Raw genomic sequence first — 19,554 nt, forward strand, 5'->3', positions numbered from 1 at the left:
CCACCTCAAGCCGCACCCCCATCTCCTACCTACTAACCTCATCCCGCCCCCTTGACCTGTCCGTCCTCCCTGGACTGACCTATCTCCTCCCTACCTCCCCACCTACACTCACCTTTACTGGCTCCATCCCCGCCTCTTTGACCTGTCTGTCTCCTCTATCCATCTTCTATCCGCCTCCCCCTCTCTCCCTATTTATTTCAGAACCCCCTTCCCCTCCCCCATTTCTGAAGAAGGGTCTAGGCCCGAAACGTCAGCCTTCCTGCTCCTCTGATGCTGCTTGGCCTGCTGTGTTCATCCAGCTCTACACCTTGTTATCTTTGATTGTAAGTTTTTGTTCTGTTTATTTCAATTAATGTACATTGTGCTCCCCTTATAATGATAAAATCAGTTGCTTTGAAAAATTTTCTACTTGAGGATCATTTTATAAAAAGGGATTTTTACATAAAGATTTATGTTAATGAGGACCATAAATGTTGAAGCAATTTACTACTAATGTTATTAATGCAATAGTTTTGAATTTTCAAATTTGGTTTTATAGGAGCAGTTTAACAGATATGAACGAGCAATCTATGCAGCCTTAAGTGGAAATCTTAAACAGGTAAAATATCCAAACTTTCATCTCCTTTTTCTTATAATTCCAATTCTTAAGAGAATCCTTAGAGTAACATTCTTATGGAGATGTTGAAAAAGTCTGTTCTTGCACTGTTATAATAATTAGTTATATTTTGTAGCTCCTTTCAGTGTGTGATACTTGGGAAGACTGTGTTTGGGCATACTTCAGGGTCATGGTGGATAGTCTTGTAGAACAAGAAATCCGTGCATTGAGTACTCCTGTGAGTGAATTAGAAGAATTGCCTAAAGAGTATACTGAAGCAAAGTAAGTTTAAACTCCCAAATTTTCTATTAGATCTTGTTGCAAAACAAATGAAATGCATTGAATGACGTTTCTTCAGTCAAGTAAATGTGAATCTTGTACATTTTCAGTTGGACTTTAGAGGCAATATTTGAAGAGCTGCAGGCAACAGACAAAAAAGTAAGAGAAAACATTAATTTCAAATGTTATTTTCCTGAATCAAATGTTCTAAAATACTACTTCTACCTTGGCATGTTCAGCAACTAAGTATTTGTACAATCATCTTTCTCCATGCATTGTTCAAGTAAATTTTAATCAAATTTCTTTTCCTTGTGAAAGTTAATAAGTGTCCCACAGGATTTCCTTTTACTTTGATTATGTACAATTTAATATCTGAACTTTTTTTCTATCATTTTAATCTAAGGAAAAGTATCCTATGGAACTTGACTGAAAAGAGGAATTTGGTATGTTTGAAAGCTTGCTCAAAAGAAGAGGTTTAGAAGAGGCTTTTTACAAAAGTGGAGGGACATTTGAAGGAATTATGAAGTGTTGGACTCCGGCAGATATTTCTACCTCTTGTAATGGAATGAAAGCAGCCAAATCTTTGGGCAGCACGGTTACTCAGTGGTTAGCATTGCTGCCTCAGCGCCAGAGACCCAGGTTCGATTCCAGCCTTGGGTGGCTGCCTGTGTGAAGTTTGCATGTTCTCCTTGTGTCTGAGTGGGTTTTCTCCAGGTGCTTTGGTTTCCTCCCACAGTCCAAAGATGTGCAGGCTAGGTGAATTGGACATGCTAAATTGGCCGTAGTGTTCAGGGAGGTGTAGGTTAGGTGGGTTATATGGGAATGGGTCTGGGTGGGATGCTCTTGAGGGTCAGTGTGGACTTGTTGGGCCGAAGGACCTGTTTCCACACTGTAGAGCTTCTATGATTCTATGAAATGCAATTACGGTTTAATTGGCAGTGTTATAGGATATTAAAGTTAAGATTGCAGCAATAAAGTGTGTCACAATTTGTAGATGACTATAAGTTTTTTTTGAATTTATTTGGAAGGCAGGGAATGGCTACGTGAAGGTGTAACATGGCATGACATGGAGTATTGAGTCATTAGCAATGGTTGTTGCTATTTTAGCTGTGCCATAATGTGGACTTATGGATGTACATTTGCTCTCCCACTTATCCAAGCAAAAACCCAGAGTGAAAAGTAGAGATTGTCCTAGCGGCTGCCAACAGCTGATTGTTAACAGAAGTTGGGGAGAAGGTCCTATGCGGGTTTGAATTGCTTAGTGAGACTTAAAGGAAAAATAAGTTGTACCAACTTGATGAGGTGAAACCTCACTGGGATCATTAGAAAGCACTTGCAATTTGGAACTTCTTTTTATTGCGATCTTTTAAAGTCTGATAATTAAGCTTACTCATTCACGTGTGAGGACTCTCAATCTAAAAATAATGTAATTCTGTTGAATACATTTTTATTAGCTCTACATGAGACTGTCTGTTTTGGGGATGGCGTTTTGACAATAGAAACCTGTCCTTGAAAATAAACTTAAAGCCCAATTTTGTAAGTATGAAGGCGGAGCAGTTGTTGCATGTTCTTAACTCTAAAACGGTAAAGGAAAAAAGTTTAAAAATAGTTAGAAAAGGAAGATTGAGCAAAAACAAAATAAAATGGAATCAACAGATGTAGGTGTTTTAAGCATAGGCATACACTAAGGCTTAATATCTTGGTTATATACAAATGAAAAACATATGGCGCCATGTCACATCAAAATGTTCATCATTTACGTAGGTTTTGTATTTTTTTTAATCATGAGGGAAATTTTAGGTTTCCTTTTTTTTTAGGCTCTCTAACAGCACCTTCCAAACTCAGGCCCTCTACCATCTAGAAGAAGGGCAACTGATGCATGGAGACAACACACCACTTCCAAGTCACTACTTCCATCCTGACTTGGTGTTCTACTGCTGGGTCAAAATCCTGGAACTCCCTTCCCAGCAGCACTGTGGATGTCCCTATGTCTCGAAGACTGCAGCAGCTCACCACTGCCTTCTGCAGGGCAGTTGGGGATGGACAAGAAATGTTGACCCAGTCAGCAATGTCCACATGCAATGAGCAAATTTTTAAAAATTCACTGTTGATAATGCTATTGAGAATCATACTGATATTTTACAGGAGGTCTTTCAAACTACTCTATCAGGGCCAACTCTATATAAGATATTTCTCTGATTAGTCTCAGAATATTATAACTGGTCATTGTTTTTCCTATAATAAATAAACTATTGTTTATCCCCAGACTGGGTTGAGAGAGAATATTTGATGGAGACATTACTGTTCTCCCTGGCTTGTACATTTTTGTTGATCAATAAGATTTTTAGTGACATTCGTGCAACTGCCTAATGTCAAACAATACATATATACATTATGTATATGACTGAGCTACTTGGAGAGGCAAGGATAGTCTGACAGTCTGTCAGGGAAAGATCATGTCTAACAAATTTAATTTAAGTTTTGAAGAAGTGACAAGGTGTGTTGATGAGGCTAATGCTGTTTGTTTGGACTTCAGTAAGCCTTTTGACAAGGAGTCACATGGGAGACTGGTCAAGAAGGTAAGAGTCCGTGAGATCCAATATTGGCTTTGTGGCAGGAGGCAGAGGTGTGGTCGAATGTGGGTTTTGTGAATGGAAGCCTGTGTCCACTGAAACACTGCAAGGTTTGCTGCTGGGTCCCTTGCTGTGGATCTAGACTTCAATGTAGGAAGTTTGACCAGTAAGTTCATAGGTAACCAAATATTGGTGGGGTAGACGGCGAGGAGAAAAGCCTTTGACTACATGACAAAATAGACAAGCTGGTCAGTTAAGCAGTGCAGTCACAGATGAAATTTAAGCCTCAAAAGTGTTAACGTGTTGCCTTTTGGGATGCTTAATGAGGCAAAGGAGTACTGAGACTTGGAGGGGCATGGGTGTCCTTGAAAGCAGCAGGACAATTGGTATGGTGGTTGATCAGGCATATTGGGTACCTGACTTTATTAATCGAGGCATTTAATATCAGACCAGATAGGTTGTGCTGGAAATATATAAGATGTTGGGTAAGCCACAGATGAATTGCTGTGTCCAGTTCTGGTCACCGTGTTATAAGAAGGAGCAATTGCATTAGAGAAAGGTGGATCAGATTCACCAGGATATTGCCTGGGTTGGAGCATTTCGGCTATGAAGAAAGACTGAATTCTTTGGAGGGGAGAAGTCTGATGGGAGACCTGATTGAGATATTTCGGATGATTAAACATTTGTGAAATTATTAAAATTGTTTTTGTTTAATATTTGCAGCAAGTGTTGGAGGAGAATAAAGCTCATTACCATATAATCCAGAAATTCATAATCTTGGGAGACATTGATGGTAAGATTTTTTTGTTTTTATTTTAAACTGAATGGAAGTAGTCAAATATGTGTACTGCGAAATTCTGGCATATATTATGTAAATTGTACAATTCTGAAACAAAAACTGCGGTGCCTTGTTCATCTGATGCAATAGTTTTTTTGTTTGTGAATACTAGGTTTAATGGATGAATTTCAGGATTGGCTAGAAAAATGCAGATCTCTCCTTCCAGCACACCTCCTTCGATTCATGACTCACCTTGTGTTGTTTTTGTGGAGTTTGGGCCTACAGACAAAGGTAAACCTGTTTATTGCAACTGAATGTTACCATATGCAGGAAATTCAAATCCGTGCATTAGTGCAGCATATTCATAAACATAAAACAGCATTTCAGTTTATTTTGGATTACAAGTTCTGTGAAGGTTAGCACTAGATTTTAGATTAATTCCATCTGGTTAATTGTCTACTAAACAGACAGTAAATCCCACTACTTCTCCTTGGTTTTTCATCAAACAGCCACAAGAGTTGATGAAATTGTTCTGAGAGAATTAATTTGTTACTAGAAAATGAGAAGGGCTATTGTCAGCACCAGTGTACTACCATTAGACTTCCTCATTTCTTGTACTTGACTTGAATGAAAGAGCTGTAAATATAATTGTTATCCTAAAACAAATCTGGATCAACATTAAAGACAACTGCCTTTTCTCTGTCAAATCCAGCTTGAAGCAGAAAACTCCCCTTTCCCCTGTCTGCTTCTCGACCAGACAAGTTAAAACCTGCTACAAATATCTTTATTAAATCAGGTTTTACTTTTTTTTTAGGAGGATGTTTGTACAGACATTTTAAAAACTTATATAGAGGTAAGATAAATAAGTTGAAATTTTCTCAAAATAATGTTTTTAAATGAACAAAATAATACATCACGTTTTTGTTTTAATGCTCATTCTTTGACAAGGTACTGCACAGGAGGGTGTGAAATAAGATAGGACCCCATGGTGTTCAAGGCAAGTTACTGGCATAATTAGAGGATTGGATGATTAGCAGAAGGCAGAGAGTGGTGATAAGAGTTTTTTTTCAGGATGGCAGCCGGTAACTAGTGGAGTTCCCCAGGGGTCAGTCATGGGACCACAATTATTCTCAATAACAATCTGGCCGAAGGAACTGAGGGCATTGTTGCTAAGTTTGCAGATGACTCAAAGCTAGGTGGAAATAGAGATAGTGTTGAAGAAGTGGGGAAGCTGTGGAAAAACTTGGACGGGCTAGGAGAGTGGGCGACAAGATAGCAGATGGAACACAATGAAGGAAAGTGTGAGGTTATATGCACTTTGAAAAGTGGAGGCAAAGACTTTGGAAATCTGAAGTACAAAGGGAATTGGGAATTGAGTTCAGAATCCTCTTCAAGTTAAGATGCAGTTTCACTTGCCTCTTGGGCAAACAAATGCAATGTTAGCATTTGTTTCGAGAGGCTAGAATACAACTGCAGAGATTTACTGCTGAGGCTTTATAAGGCTCTGGTCACTGCATTTGGAATATTGTGAGCAGTTTTGGGCCCCATATCTAAGGAAGGATGTGCTAACGTTGGAGGGGGTCCAGAGGAGGCTTACAGGAATGATCCCAGGGATGAAGGACTTGTCATATGAGGCATGGTTTTGGTCTCTGGGTCTGTACTTGATGAAGCTTAGAAGGATGAAGGGGGATCTCATTAAAATTTACAGAATACTCAGAGGCCTGGATAGAGTGCACATGGAAAAGATATTTCCACTAGTAGGAGAGACTAGGTCTGGAGGGCACAGCTCAATGAATGTGCAACCCTTTAGAACTGAGATGAGGAAGAATTTCTTCAGCCAGAGGGTGATGATTCTGTGGGATTCATTGCTACAGAAGGTTGTGGAGGCCAAGTCATTGAATGTATTTAAGACTGAGATAGATGGGTTCTAGATTAATAAGGGAATCAAAGTTTCAGAGGAGAAGGCTGGAGAATGGGGTTGAGAAATATATCAGCTATGATCAAATAGTGGAGTGGACTTGAATGGCCAAATAGACTAATTCTGCTCTTATACCTTCTTGTCTTACTGATATATTGAGACACGTTTATATCATAAATGACGTGGCCTAACAGATTAATTTAAGTGCACTAATTTTTTTCTTTTTTCATTTTATAAAAGCCTGTAAGATTGTCTACTAAATAATTGTTTCACTGTTGTAATTTAAAACAACTAACTTGAGAACTGTTCAGATGCCTGCCTAGATATATACTATCATGCGCTTTCTTAAACCATGGAGGTAATTTAACTTCTTTCTTTACTGCAATATAGTGAAGTGTACCATAAAACATTGTTAGCTTTGAACGTTATTTTTTACAGCTTCTAATCCAAGCTAAGCACACATATTTAATAGCATTTTATGTAAGCCATTTGCCTCCGGAGCTGGCTGTCACTCAATATTCCGCATTTTTGGAAACTGTCACAGAGACTGAGCAACGGAAACTATGTCTAGATCTGGCGAGAGAAGCCGGTAAGGAGACAATCTCAGATGTTATCTCGTAATATTTGCTTGACATTAGCGAGGATGCTTTCTGAATCCCAAAATAACAAGTGATCCTATTGGAATACTGTGTGCAATTCTGGTCTCCCTGCTATAGGAAGGATGTTGTGAAACTTGAAAAGGTTCAGAAAAGCTTCACAAGGATGTTGTCAGGGTTGGAGGGTTTGATCTATAGGGAGAGACTGAATAGACTTGGGCTATTTTCCCTGGAGCGTCACAGGCTCGGGGGTGACCTTATAGAGGTTTACAAAATCATGAGGGGCATGGGTAGGGTAAATAGACAAGGTCTTTTCCCTGAGGTGGAACAGTCCAAAACTAGAGGGCTTAGGTTTAAAATGAGAGGGGAAAGGTTTATAAGGGACCTAAGGGGCAACTTTTTCAAGCAGAAAATGAAGTGTGTATGAAATGAGCTGCCAGAGGAAGTGATGGAGGCTGGTACAATTACAACATTTAAAAGGCATCTGGATAGGTATGTAAATAGGAAGGAAGTAGAGGGATATGGACCAAATGTTGGCAAGTGGGACTAGATTAATTTAGGATATGTGGTCAGCATGGATGAGTTGGACTGAATGGTCTGTTTCCACACTCTACATTTCTCTGACTCTGAATCTAATATGGTTTTTATTTTAAGAAATATGTAATCCTGTCTGTAACACGTTCCTTTATGAATATTTCCAAAATATCTTGTAGGCCTTGATGTGGCAGCTGTGACCAAGTGTGTTGTGGAAAACATCCGGAAAAAGGATGCTGACGAGTTTACTCATCATGATCTATCTCCATCTCTGGATACTGCGACTACAGAAGTAAGTATGAATTTGTATGTGGATTTGCTACCGCCTTAAATGATAAAATAATGATAAAAGACACTTCAGTTCATTGAATCTCTCTCCCACACACACCCCAATAGGCAGGCTAATGTTAGCGCTGGCACAATAACGAAATAGGATTTTGTGATGGCCTTGCACGACTGTCCAACGTTATTCGTTATTTGCTTTAATGTGCTCTATTTTATATAATCGTATTAGTATGATTGATTCATTTGGTGAAGGAGTCCGGTTATTGCTGATGAGATATTAATTTTTGAAATACGTTGCTTTAAAGATATTGGATTGACTATAGTACACATTAATATTAAAAGTTTTTACAGAACCAAATTGCGTTATTTTGAATGTTACATGCTGAGTCAAATAAAAGATAACTTTTGCAGGAAGACCGTATGAAGATCAATGTAATTGAGTGGTTGGTCTTTGATCCTACACAAAGAGCAGAGACACTGAAACAGAGCAATGCCATAATGAGAAAATTCTTGGGTATGTAGTTTTGTTTCCTCTTACACAAATTTTAAAAACTCAAACATTGTAATTATTTAGCTTTCTTTAGATGTGGAGTTTGTTTTCATGATAAATGAAATTGAGACAATTTCTATTGTCTAGTGTCTATTAGATAGGTCTAACTAAATTATAAATAGCCGTACATATTCTCTGGCTTATAAGTTCAGCTCTGCCGTGCCCAGTTTTTTCAGGCAGTAACCAGTCTTCCAAAATGGCTGATGAGAGGCACACACTTATCACAAGTTAATAGTGTGCTACATTTCAAGTTAGTGAAGGCAGATGCAGTGACACAAATGGCACACATCCAACCAGAATGTTATATAAATTGTAAAATCTATTTTTTTGAAATTGGTGTGCAATATGGCTCTGTTGTCACAGGCTGAATTGTACAGCATAGCTTGGTATTGGCGTTCAGTCAGGCCCCTGTACTGAAATATGTTAAATGTGGAGCATGAATTAGCAAAAATGTTCCTCCTAAAATTTCCTCGCACACCCTCACTAAAATGAATCAAACCTGGTCTAATCTCCCACCCTTTCTCCTTTTCCCAAAGTTGTGAGCTGAACAATGGCCTGATCTTTGGTCATGTTTCAGCAAGAGTTCTGTGCAGCTTTTCATCTGCATTGAAATTAGTTCAGGGGCTTTACAGCCCCTTCTTATTTGTAAAATTCAGTTTTCTTCAATTCTAGGGTTGAACAAATCTACTCTATGCATTATTATAGTTGAGATATTTTTCCTGTTCTCTGGCTATCTTGTGTATCCAAACATGTGCGACAATACCAACTTTTGACTATAGTTTATTCTTGATGTGTTCCTTCCCCAGCCTGACTTTCTCATGCTTGTCAGTTGCTGTATTATAGATGAGACTATTCATATTTTGCATTTCACATTTGCACTTTGTTTTCGATAATCCTTTGATTAATTAAATTGTTAACTATGCTGAAATATAACTTCTTACAGAATACTGTTGCAAGTGTTAGTACATCAGTAATATTGACCAAGCATTAACATTATTAAAATCAGCTTTTAATAATTCTGAATTGCTTTTCCATAACAGGTTTGAATGATAAAATTCCATCAGCTCATTTTTTTTAACTTTTAGAATGTTAAGCACTGTCTTCTAGTTATTGCAGCATCTGTTGTCCCTTAAATTAATTTGAAATCCCCAAGTACCCTTTTTAGTCCTTGTTCCAGCTGTTGATCATTCCATGTAAAGGCATACTTTGAGGTTTGCTATGATTTGTTTATAACTGAAAGTACTGTTTCGGGTTTACTTTCATTCCATTTTGTATGCAAATTTTTAAAAAAAATCCTGAGAAAATTGCTGTAGAGGCTGAGGAGCTCTTAACTATAGCATCATAGCTTGTAGACATGGATCCAGTAAGACTCAAGTGATTCTTTGATCTGTAGTGAAATAAGCAATTGCAGAATGCTACTTGTGTTCTGTAATTTAAATGCTTTAATTTTGTTTTTCAGCTTCAAAAAAACATGAAGCTGCAAAAGAAGTGTTCAGCAAAATTCCACGTGATTCTGTAACTGAAGTGTGCACGAGCTGGGAAGATTATGGAATGAATTTCATGCCTCCAGCAGAGGAGGAAAATGCTATCCGGGAACATTTGTGCATAAGGGCTTATCTGGTAAGGTTACAAGAGGAAATTCCACAGTTCCAGCTGTGAAACTATGGTTAGTGGAATTGGAACAGAAATTTGGTTAGATTAATGGACTGTCAGTCCCATGTTCTCAGTGAGTGTAGCATTGCTGCTGCAGTTTTGGAGAAAAGTTCACCTTAAATCATCTTAAATTGATCATCTTAAATTAGAGTTATATGAATATTTAATTAAAGGTTAAATTTATGGTTTCAAAATAGAATCTGCTGGGAGTTTTTGTATTCTGACGAATGTTTCTTCCTAATTTCTTCTGAAATTGAATTTTATAAATGCATGTCAGCTGTTTTTCAGATGGTCTCTCACCTGTGAAAATGTTCTGTTTCATCTTTTTCAACTGTGTTGAAGAGGATGTGGTCTTCTGTATATTCTTGATTTTCTGTTTCAAAAAATTAAACTTTATAACTTATGCTGTTCTCCAGGAAGCTCATGAGATGTTCAACAACTGGTTTAAATGGATGCAGTTAGCACCTCAGGAACCCACCATTTCCGCAAGCGCAAGTTTCACAGAGACAGTGGCTCATGAACACAAACAGAAGAAATTCCAGGTTCAAAGTATATACAATTTCAGCTGTTGCAATGTGTTTTACTATGCATTTGGTGTAAGTGATTTCCTTTTCCCAACAGAGTGATTATGAGAGCTGGAGTGATGAATTGCAAAGTCTCACCAAAGATGTAAAAGAGAAGATCTGTAATGTCTTGCTTTTTGTGAATGGAGGATGGTTGATTGACATCAGAGAGGTAAATTCTAAATGGAATGTTTGTTAATCAAAAGTTCTGAATAGCTTTAATTAGTGAAGGTCAAAAAGAAAGAAGATCTTTCATCTGAGCTTTCAGGCATCCTTAAGGATCTATTTAATAATCAGTGGGTTTTGTTACTGTCACTTTTTTTGTAGACAGTTAATTTTGCATATAGCAAATAAGTAATTAAGCAGAATGCAAGGTTGCAATAGCTGACTTCTGCATGACTCTGAATCTTGACATGCGAATAGTAAATGAAATTAATTGAGTTAGAATAAGGAGCAGTCAAATTGATAGGTTGCAACTTCATCCTGTTTTGCCCTATTGAGCTATTATTTTGTATTTTCTTTTTCAAAAACAGAAATTGGCATGAGCCATTAATATATGCAGATCAGGTTTTCATTGTATTTGACAATGTTATATGGCTTTGGTAGAATATTTTGAAAGCATATTTTTTCTGGCTGCCTACACATTCTCTCTGTAGTATTGCTACTGGCAAAAGCTTAATCTAGAGCTGATTTAGAAATAATGACTTCCAAGTTTTGAGAGAAGCCATACAGAAGTACTTCCCTACCAGAACTCCCCTGGTGAAGTGAATAGGGAAATGTCTAATTTAAAGGTCTCCATTAGAAACAATCTGAGAAATGACCTTTAAAGTTTGATAGCACGGTTATGCTTCAGGGAATGGTGTGAATCAGGTAATTGGGTTATGCCTCAGAAGTATTCGCACTTCTGCTGTACAGTCCACTTGTTTCAATAAGTGGTAATTTTGTACATTTTTCACTGTATTCCTGTATTCCTGTACTTACACGTGACAATAAAACTTAATTCCTATTCCTAATTGCAAAGCTTGCAGGGAACTTACAAATTGATGCTAAAAGTTTCTGTAGGTATGGGAAGAGAAAAAGATTAGTGAAGTCAAATGCAAGTCTCTGACAGTTAGAAACAGGGTAAGTTAGAATGAGGAACAAAGAGGTGACAGACCAATTAAATGCATATCTTTGTTCCATCTTCACTAAAGGGGAAACAATTATTGTCCTAAAAAATGTTGGGGAGCACAGCTTGAAGTGAGAGGGAAGATTTGAAGGATATCAACATTAGTACAGAAATGGTGTTGAGGAATCATGGGATTAAAGGCTGAAAATCCCCAGGTTCTAATAATCAAAATCTCAGCATACTTTGAGGAAGTGGCTGTAGAAATAGTGGATGTATTTGTAGACTTTTTTGGGATTTTACACAGTTTCTATGACTTGGAGAGTAGCTAAGGTACCCCACTATTTAAAAAAGAATGTAGAGAGAAAACAGCAAATTAGAGACTATTTAGCCTGACATTAGTAGTGGAGAAAATGCTAGAGTCCATTATAAAAGATTTAGTAACAGAGAACTTGGAAAATGTGACAGGATCTAACAGAGTCAACATGGATTTACAAAAGAGAAGTCATGCTTAACAAATCTATTGGAATTTTTCAAGGATGTGATTATTAGGGTTGATTGGGGGGATGTCAGTAGAGGTTGTTTTAGTTAGGCTTTTCAGAAGGCTTTTGGTAAGGTACTACAGAAGAAATTAGCATGTAAAATTAAAGTGCATGGCTTGGGGGTACTGTACTGATGTGGATGGAGAGCTGGTTGGCAGACAGGAAGCGGAGTAGGAATAAACAGGGCTTTTTCAGACTGACAGGCAGTGTCTCATAGCTCCCACAGGGATTAGTGCTTGGACCCGAGCTTTTCACCACGGGTATTAATACTATAGATAAGGAAACTAAATGTAATATCTTCAAGTTTGCAGACAACACTGCTGGGTGGGAGGATGAACTGTGGGGAAGAGGCAGAGATTCTTCAGTTTGATTTTTGACAGGCCGAATGAGGGGCAAATGCGTGGCAGATGCACCGTAATTTGAGGTTTTCCTGTTTGGAAGCAAAAAAACAGGAAGGCAGACTATTATTTGGTGATATTTTGGGAAAGGCGAGATGTAATGAGTTCTGGGTGTCCTTGTACATTAGTTACTGAAAGTAGGTATGCAGATGTGGCAGGCAGTGAAAAAGGCAAATGTGTGTTGGCTTTAGTAGCGAGAAGATTCAAGTACTAGAGCAGGGATGTCTTGATGCAATTGTACAGCACCTTAATGAGACCATGTGAAGCGTGTGCAGCTTTGGCCTCCTTGTGAGGAGGGATGTTCAGGCTGTGGAAGGTTTGCAACAAAGATTTAACAGACTAATTCCAAGGATGGCATTACTCTTGGATGAAGAGTGACTGGATCGGTTCAGGCTTTACTCACTGGAAAACAAAAGAGGTTCTCATAGAAACCTCTAAATTCTAATAGGACTAGACAGAGTACATGCAGAAAGAATATTCCTGAAGACTAGCAAGTCCACAACTATGGGGTCACAGTTTAAGGATTCAGGGTAGTCCATTTAGTCTGAGAAGAAATTTCTTCACCCAGAAAGTGGTGACCCTGTGGAATTCTTTGCTGCAGAAAGCAGTTGAGGCCAAAACATTGCAAGTTTCTAAAGAGTTTGATATAATTTTTGGGGCTAAAGGGATCAAAGGTATGGGGAGAATGTGGGAACAAGGTACTGAGTTGATCTTCAGCCATGATCATAGTGAATGGTAGAGCAGGCTCAAAGGGGCAAAAGACCTACTTATGCTCCTATTTTCTGTTTCTGTGTCCCAGCAATAACTAAGCAAATGTCACCGCCACTCTTGTGGGAGAAAACAATTAAAACAAAAATAGGGAACTACGTTTGCAGTTACTGAGTCGCCCTCTGGGTCAACAATTTTGTAGTTCATTTCAAGGATACCAGGCTGCTAAATGAAACACCTTTTGTTTTAAGTATGAAGCCGTTATAGAAGTCCTGAAGTGTCTCAGGCACTGACATCTAAAGCACTCTGATTGCACTGGGACGTAGGAACAGGACTAGGCCATTCAGCCACTCGAGTCTGTTCCGCCATTCAATTGGATCATGGCTGATCTGTGGACTAACTCAATATAACTGCGTTTGGCCCAGGACCCTTAATACCTTTGCTTATCAAAAATTTATCTATCTCTGGTTTAAAATGAACTAATCCAGCATCTACTGCTGTTTGTGGAAGAGAGTTGCAAACATCTGCCACTCTTTGTGCATAGAAGTGCTTCCTAACATCAAACAGTCTGGCCCTAATTCTCAGACTATGACCCATGGTTCTAGAATCCCCAATCAGTGGAAATAGTTATCTTTATCTACCCTGTCTTTCCCTGTTAATATCTTGAAGACTTCAATCAGATCACGCCGTAGCCATTTAAACTCTAGTGAAAACAGGCCTACTTTGTATAATCTCTCCTCATAACATAACTCCTGATGTCCAGGGTGAGTGCATGCCTGTTTGCAACCATTTATCAAGTCTCATGTCTTTTTGCTGAGATAATAGGTTGCCTTGAGAGAGTTTGTCTGCTTGTTTGGAACAAAAGAGTGTGTAATGTTAAGTACTCATGATTCATCAGGCTTATTATCTGATGTGTCTTAACTGATGCATAGGTATCAGTATTATTACATTCTGTAGAATGTGTGTTTTAACAGTATCTATTCATGCTTGGAGTAGAATTAATTAAAAAACAACAAAAGAGTAAAAAAGTTGTATCCAATATAGTCTTCAGTGTGGATGTAAAATCTGTGTATAAATCATTGTTAAAGCTGAGTCAGTGAAATACACAAAATAGAGCTACATAGTTACAATAACTGATTACAGAACTGTCATAATACTTAATTCTGAATAAATACATAGGTTTGTCATATAATTTCAAAGAAAGTAATTGTTTCTCTTTTAAGATATTACAAATAAATTACATCTGTTATGTCTAGATTTTGGACGAATAAGAGATGATCTCATTGAAACAAAGATTGTGAGGGGATTTGACAGGATAAACGGAGGTTATTTCTCTTAATGGGTGAATCTAAAATGCGGAGGAATGAGTTAGGATATTTTGAGGAATGAGTTAAGAAATGTATTAATTGTAAGAGATATAGATGTTTAGAATCCTCACCAACAGAGGGTTGTGGATGCTGTCGTTGAGTGCAGGAGATGGAGGAGATACTGAACAAGTATCTTGCATCAGTATTTACGGTGGAGAAGGATATGGAAGATAGAGACCATGGGGAAATAAATAACAACATCTTGAAAAATGCCCATATTACAGAGGAGGAGGTGCTGAGAGTCCTAAAATGCATAAAGGTGGATGAACTCCCAGGACCTGTTCAGGTGTATCCTAGAACTCTGTGGGAAGCAGGGAAAGAGATTGCTGGGTCCCTTGTTGAGATACTTGTATCATCCTTAGCCACAGGCGAGGTGCCAGAAGACTGCAGGTTGGCCAAGGTTGTGCCACTCTTTAAGAAAGGTGGTAACGAAAAGCCAGAGAACTATCGACCGGTGAGCCTGACATCAGTGGTGGGCACGTTGTTGGAGGGAATCCGGAGGGACAGCATTTTCATGTATTTGCAAAGGCAAGGACTGATTAGGGATTGGCTCCATGGCTTTGTTTCTGGGAAATCGTGTCTAACCAACTTGATAGAGTTTTTTGAAGAAGTAACGAAGAAGATTGATGAGGGCAGAGCTATATGGACTTAAGCAAGGCATTCGACAACTTTCCTCATGGTAGACTGCTTAGGAAGGTTAGGCCACACTGAATACAGGGAGAACTAGCCATTTGGATGCAGAACTGGCTCAAAGGTAGAAGACAGTGTGTGGTGGTGGAGGGTTGCTTTTCAGACTGGAGACTGGCGATCAGCGGTGTGCCACAAGGATTGGTGCTAGGTCCAGTGCTTTTTGTCATTTGCATAAATGATTTGGATGTGAACACAGAAGGGATGGTTACTAAGTTTGCAGATCACACTAAAATTAGAGGTGTAGTGGACAGCGAAGAAGGTTACCTCAGAGTACAATGGGACCTTGATCAGATGGGCCTATGGGCTGAAGACAGGCAGATGGAGTTTAATTTAGATAAATGTGAGGTGCTGCATTTTGGAAAGGCAAATCAAGACAGGACATATACACTTAATGGTAAGGTCCTGGGGAGTGTTGCTGAACAGAGAAAACTCGGAGTGCAGGTTCATAGTTTCTTGAAAGTGGAATTGCAGGTAGATTGGATAGTGAAGGCGGCGTTTGGTAAGCCTGCCTTTATTGGTGAGTGCAGTGAGTATAGGAGTTGGGAGATCATTTTGTGGCTGTACAGGACATTGGTGAGGCCACTTTTGGAATACTGTTTGCAATTGTAATCTCCTTGCTATTGGAGAGATATTGTGAAACTTGAATGGGTTCAGAAAGATTTGCAAGGATGTTGCCAGGGTTGGAGGGTTTGAGCTATAGGGAGAGGCTGAATGGGCTGCGGCTATTTTTCCTGGAGCGTCAGAGGCTGAGTGGTGACCTTATCGAGGTTTATAAAATCATGAGGGGCATGGATATGGTAAATAGGCAAGGTCTTTTCTCTGAGGTGGAGGAGTCCAAAATTAGAGGGCATGGGTTTAAGGTGAGAGGGGAAAGATATAATAGATTTAAGGGGCATCATTTTCTCGCAGAGGGTGGTGCGTGAATGGAGTGAGCTGCCAGAGGAAGCGGCGGAGGCTGGTATGATTATAGCGTTTAAAAGGCATCTGTATGGGTATATGAATGGGAAGTGTTTAGAGGGATGTGGGCCAAGTGCTGGCAAATGGGACTAGATTTATGTCGGATATCTGGTCGGCATGGACAAGTTGGACCAAAAGGTCTGTTTCTGTGCTATATGTCTCTATCACTCGATGTATTCAAGTTTGTGATAAGTCTTCGATTTCTCAGGCAATCCAAGAATGTGGGTGTGAGCAGGAAGGTAGAATTGAGGCTGTGGAGGTCAGCATTATTGTCATGAAGAGTGGCACACGCTTGAGGAACTGAATGCTCATCTACATCTAGTTCTTGTGCTCTTAATACAAGTGAAATAGTAATGTTTCATTTCTTTATTGAAATGTTTGTACTTCTTTCCACTTTTTAAGAAGTGATTCTTGGCTTTAACAATCCAGAAGAATTTGCATTCAACAAAAGGAGCAAAAATAGCTCAATTTTACATAGCATCCCAGTGAAATATAGTTGTTTTGGAGCAGCAAAATTTCTAAAGTTAATTGACGTATTTAATGTGCCTCAGGACGCTGAAGAAGATGCTGAGCGCAGTCACCAGTTGAATTTATTACGCCAGCTCTGTCTACCCATGATGTGCTTCTTGCTTCACACAGTACTACACAGCACTAAACAGTACCAGCAGTGCTTAAAACTGGCGGATATCGTTGCATCAGAGCAACATAAGCTTTATCAAGTAAGTTGTATATAGAAATTTGTGACCAATATAGTAGTTTTGCTTAGCTTTATTTATAAAATTCCACAATAAATCATTAAATTGTTTGAATATGCTATAAGTAGGACCAGAGTGAATTTCTATCAGTCATGATATTTAAATACGTAATTCAAATCAGGGTAAAAGATCTATTGCTGCTCCATGACATTTTAAAAAAAAATGTTTAGGATACCTAAAAGCTTTTGAAATATTTCTTGCAGAGATTAAAAGAATTTAATCCATTATTATTCATGACTGGTGAATATGCAGACCTGCTTAAGTGTTCATTTACAATTGCTTTTAAAAGCTTTTAAAATGGCTTTCTTCAAAAATGTGATCATTATCAACAACATGAAGAATTGGCTCAAATTTCAGTGTTTAGTTATAGTGCTGCTGATTTTGGAAACATAAGATACTATTTTTGTGAATTTACTAATGCTGAATTTTGCAGCAACAGCTTTTTACTTAAATCAGTTTATTGCTGTAGAATCATAGAATCGCTACAGAAAAGGAGACCTCTCTTTTGTGTTTATCCTAGCTTTCTCTAAGAAGCCCTCAGCTAGTTCCACTCCATTGTCTTTTTCCTGCTCCATGCAGTTCTTTTCCTCTTCACATATTCATCAAACTTGCTTTGCCTTCCTGGATTTTCTGATAATACATTTTGGATCCTAACCATTTGCAATTTATCTAGAATAATTTCTACAAATTTATATTTAAGATGCTTGATACAGAATGTAATCTATAAAGTTATAGTTTGATGGTACTGAGCAGTATGTGTTTTAAGAACTTAATTTAAATTTAGCACCTATTGACCAAATTACACTTTTTTGCATTTCATTCATTCTTGTCTATGGAAAACTGGCATCACTTGGTACAATGAAGGCCATTGCTCACAGTTCCCCAGACAGCAAATTCCTGACATTGCTTGTTATTGTCGGAACAACATTTTCCATAGGTATATAGAGATGTTTTTCATCCTTGAGAAGCAAAGGAAAGTCTCAGCACCATTAGGAAAAGTTCCAATTTCCCCCCACCTCCAACATGATGAATGTCAGGAGGGAGGCTAAAAAAGTGATAATAATATCTTGTTCAATGAAAGTGATCTTCTGGACAGTTAGTTCAGAAATCTTTGATAATGAATGTGAAACACGAAGCAACAATTTTATGTTGAAGGGTCATGTGCAGTTAAGTATTGTGTAAAACTGTCGTAGAGTCTTAATTTAGATTTTCTTTTGTTTTTCTATATAAACAGGTATTTTCAAAAGAGGAACTTGCAAAATTCTTGCATTTGCTGAGAGAGTCATCGCTCATGTTATTGGATCAGAATCTTGATCCCTTGGGATATGAATTACAATCTTAGTGAATATTTTAAAAAGTTGAGAAGCTATGATTCCATCCAGTAATAAGGATTAGGAATTTGCAGATTTCTTCAAAAACAATTTATTAATGTTCCTCCCCTTCCATCTTGCCCCCAGCTTTTACCCTCTTTCCTCTTTTAGAAGATTAAAGTTTGATTATCAGGCAATTGATGATATTTGGATATTCAATTTTGTTGAAAATGTATGTAATATTTTGTACAAAAATCTTTTTCAAGCTTACTCAAAGTATTGTCGTCTGAGTGCTTCTATTTTATAATTGTTACATGCCAATAAAGTAGAAAAGTTTCTACATGTTGTGCTGATGGAATTAACTCTATTATTCTTCTGTTATTAAAATTATTCCATGAATTCTACAGATCGCATGTATCCTTTGCATTGAACATGCTGACAAATCAGCAAGAAATAATTTGATCATTCTATTGAGTGCACCATTAATCAGCTTTCTGATTATTTAAATTTTAAATTAATGTAGCTGTCAGAATACTTTCTGGTGAAGCACATGATGTGATGTCAGCTGTGGCTAAATTGGTAGCTCTCAGTTTTCTGAACAACAAAATCTGTGCTGTGGTTTTCACCGGTTGTTTTTAGTGATACATACAGTGTTTAAATAGTAGTGGTCATTAAACAGGTCTACAGCCTCCTGAACTCAACAGCAGTTCTACTTGAGATTGAAGTCACCATCTGCTCTATGTTAATAAATACCAGCTTCTCATTTGAGGATGCAGCAACCTCAGTACTCATAGCCTAAGTGAAAGTGTAACAAGTGCAGCTATAGAGTAGTAGGCCTTTTGCATAATTTAAGAATAAATTGCAGCTGTCCTGTTTTCCCTTTGTTTTTATATTTTAATTTTTATCCTTGTGTTTAGATTATTTAGACTTTCCTTGGTTTACTCATGGGCAATCCCAACCCTTCCAACTTGTTGTGTGCCATTGCATCAAAATCTGGGTGGCCTTTTGGTGCTTAAACTCAAGATAACAAATAAATGAACCTAGTATTTAGCAAAAAAAAAGTGTTGGCGAAACTCGACAGGTCTGACAGCATTTGTGGATAGAGAAGCACAGTTAACCTTTCAAGTCCAGTGACCTTTTGTCAGAAATTTCTACTGTGTACCTCTGTTTGTTCTTGCTTGATTTCCAGCAACTGCAGTTCTTTTATTCTAGTATTTGGCAGTACTGGGGAAAGAAATGTGATTTAGATAGACTGGACATGGATTGTAGTCTGTGGTATTGTTGGATAGTGGTCCTGGAGTTTGACAACTTGTGTCGAGGTTCTAGAATCTGGCAGTGTGGTATGGTACTTGGGTTCTGTGATAGCCACGACTGTGAAGGGAAATGTAAAGGTTGAGA

General features: G+C 38.2%; 1 protein-coding gene across 1 annotated transcript in view; it reads left to right on the forward strand.

Annotated features, from left to right (window-relative positions):
• Positions 1-18,496, forward strand: part of nup107 (nucleoporin 107) — a 50,824-nt gene extending 32,328 nt beyond the window's left edge. Inside the window, exons 15-28 of the mRNA XM_048607877.1 lie at positions 539-598; positions 732-877; positions 985-1,033; positions 4,171-4,240; positions 4,398-4,516; positions 5,040-5,078; positions 6,582-6,732; positions 7,453-7,565; positions 7,970-8,072; positions 9,568-9,728; positions 10,178-10,303; positions 10,383-10,496; positions 16,643-16,810; positions 18,081-18,496. Of these exons, the coding sequence (XP_048463834.1) occupies positions 539-598; positions 732-877; positions 985-1,033; positions 4,171-4,240; positions 4,398-4,516; positions 5,040-5,078; positions 6,582-6,732; positions 7,453-7,565; positions 7,970-8,072; positions 9,568-9,728; positions 10,178-10,303; positions 10,383-10,496; positions 16,643-16,810; positions 18,081-18,188 (1,527 nt within the window). The 3' untranslated portion in view covers positions 18,189-18,496. The remainder of the gene's footprint in view (positions 1-538; positions 599-731; positions 878-984; positions 1,034-4,170; positions 4,241-4,397; positions 4,517-5,039; positions 5,079-6,581; positions 6,733-7,452; positions 7,566-7,969; positions 8,073-9,567; positions 9,729-10,177; positions 10,304-10,382; positions 10,497-16,642; positions 16,811-18,080) is intronic.
• The last annotated feature ends 1,058 nt before the right edge of the window (positions 18,497-19,554 follow it).

The sequence above is a fragment of the Rhincodon typus genome, chromosome 18 (assembly GCF_021869965.1).
Source record: "Rhincodon typus isolate 14 chromosome 18, sRhiTyp1.1, whole genome shotgun sequence".
Lineage (NCBI taxonomy): Eukaryota > Metazoa > Chordata > Chondrichthyes > Orectolobiformes > Rhincodontidae > Rhincodon > Rhincodon typus.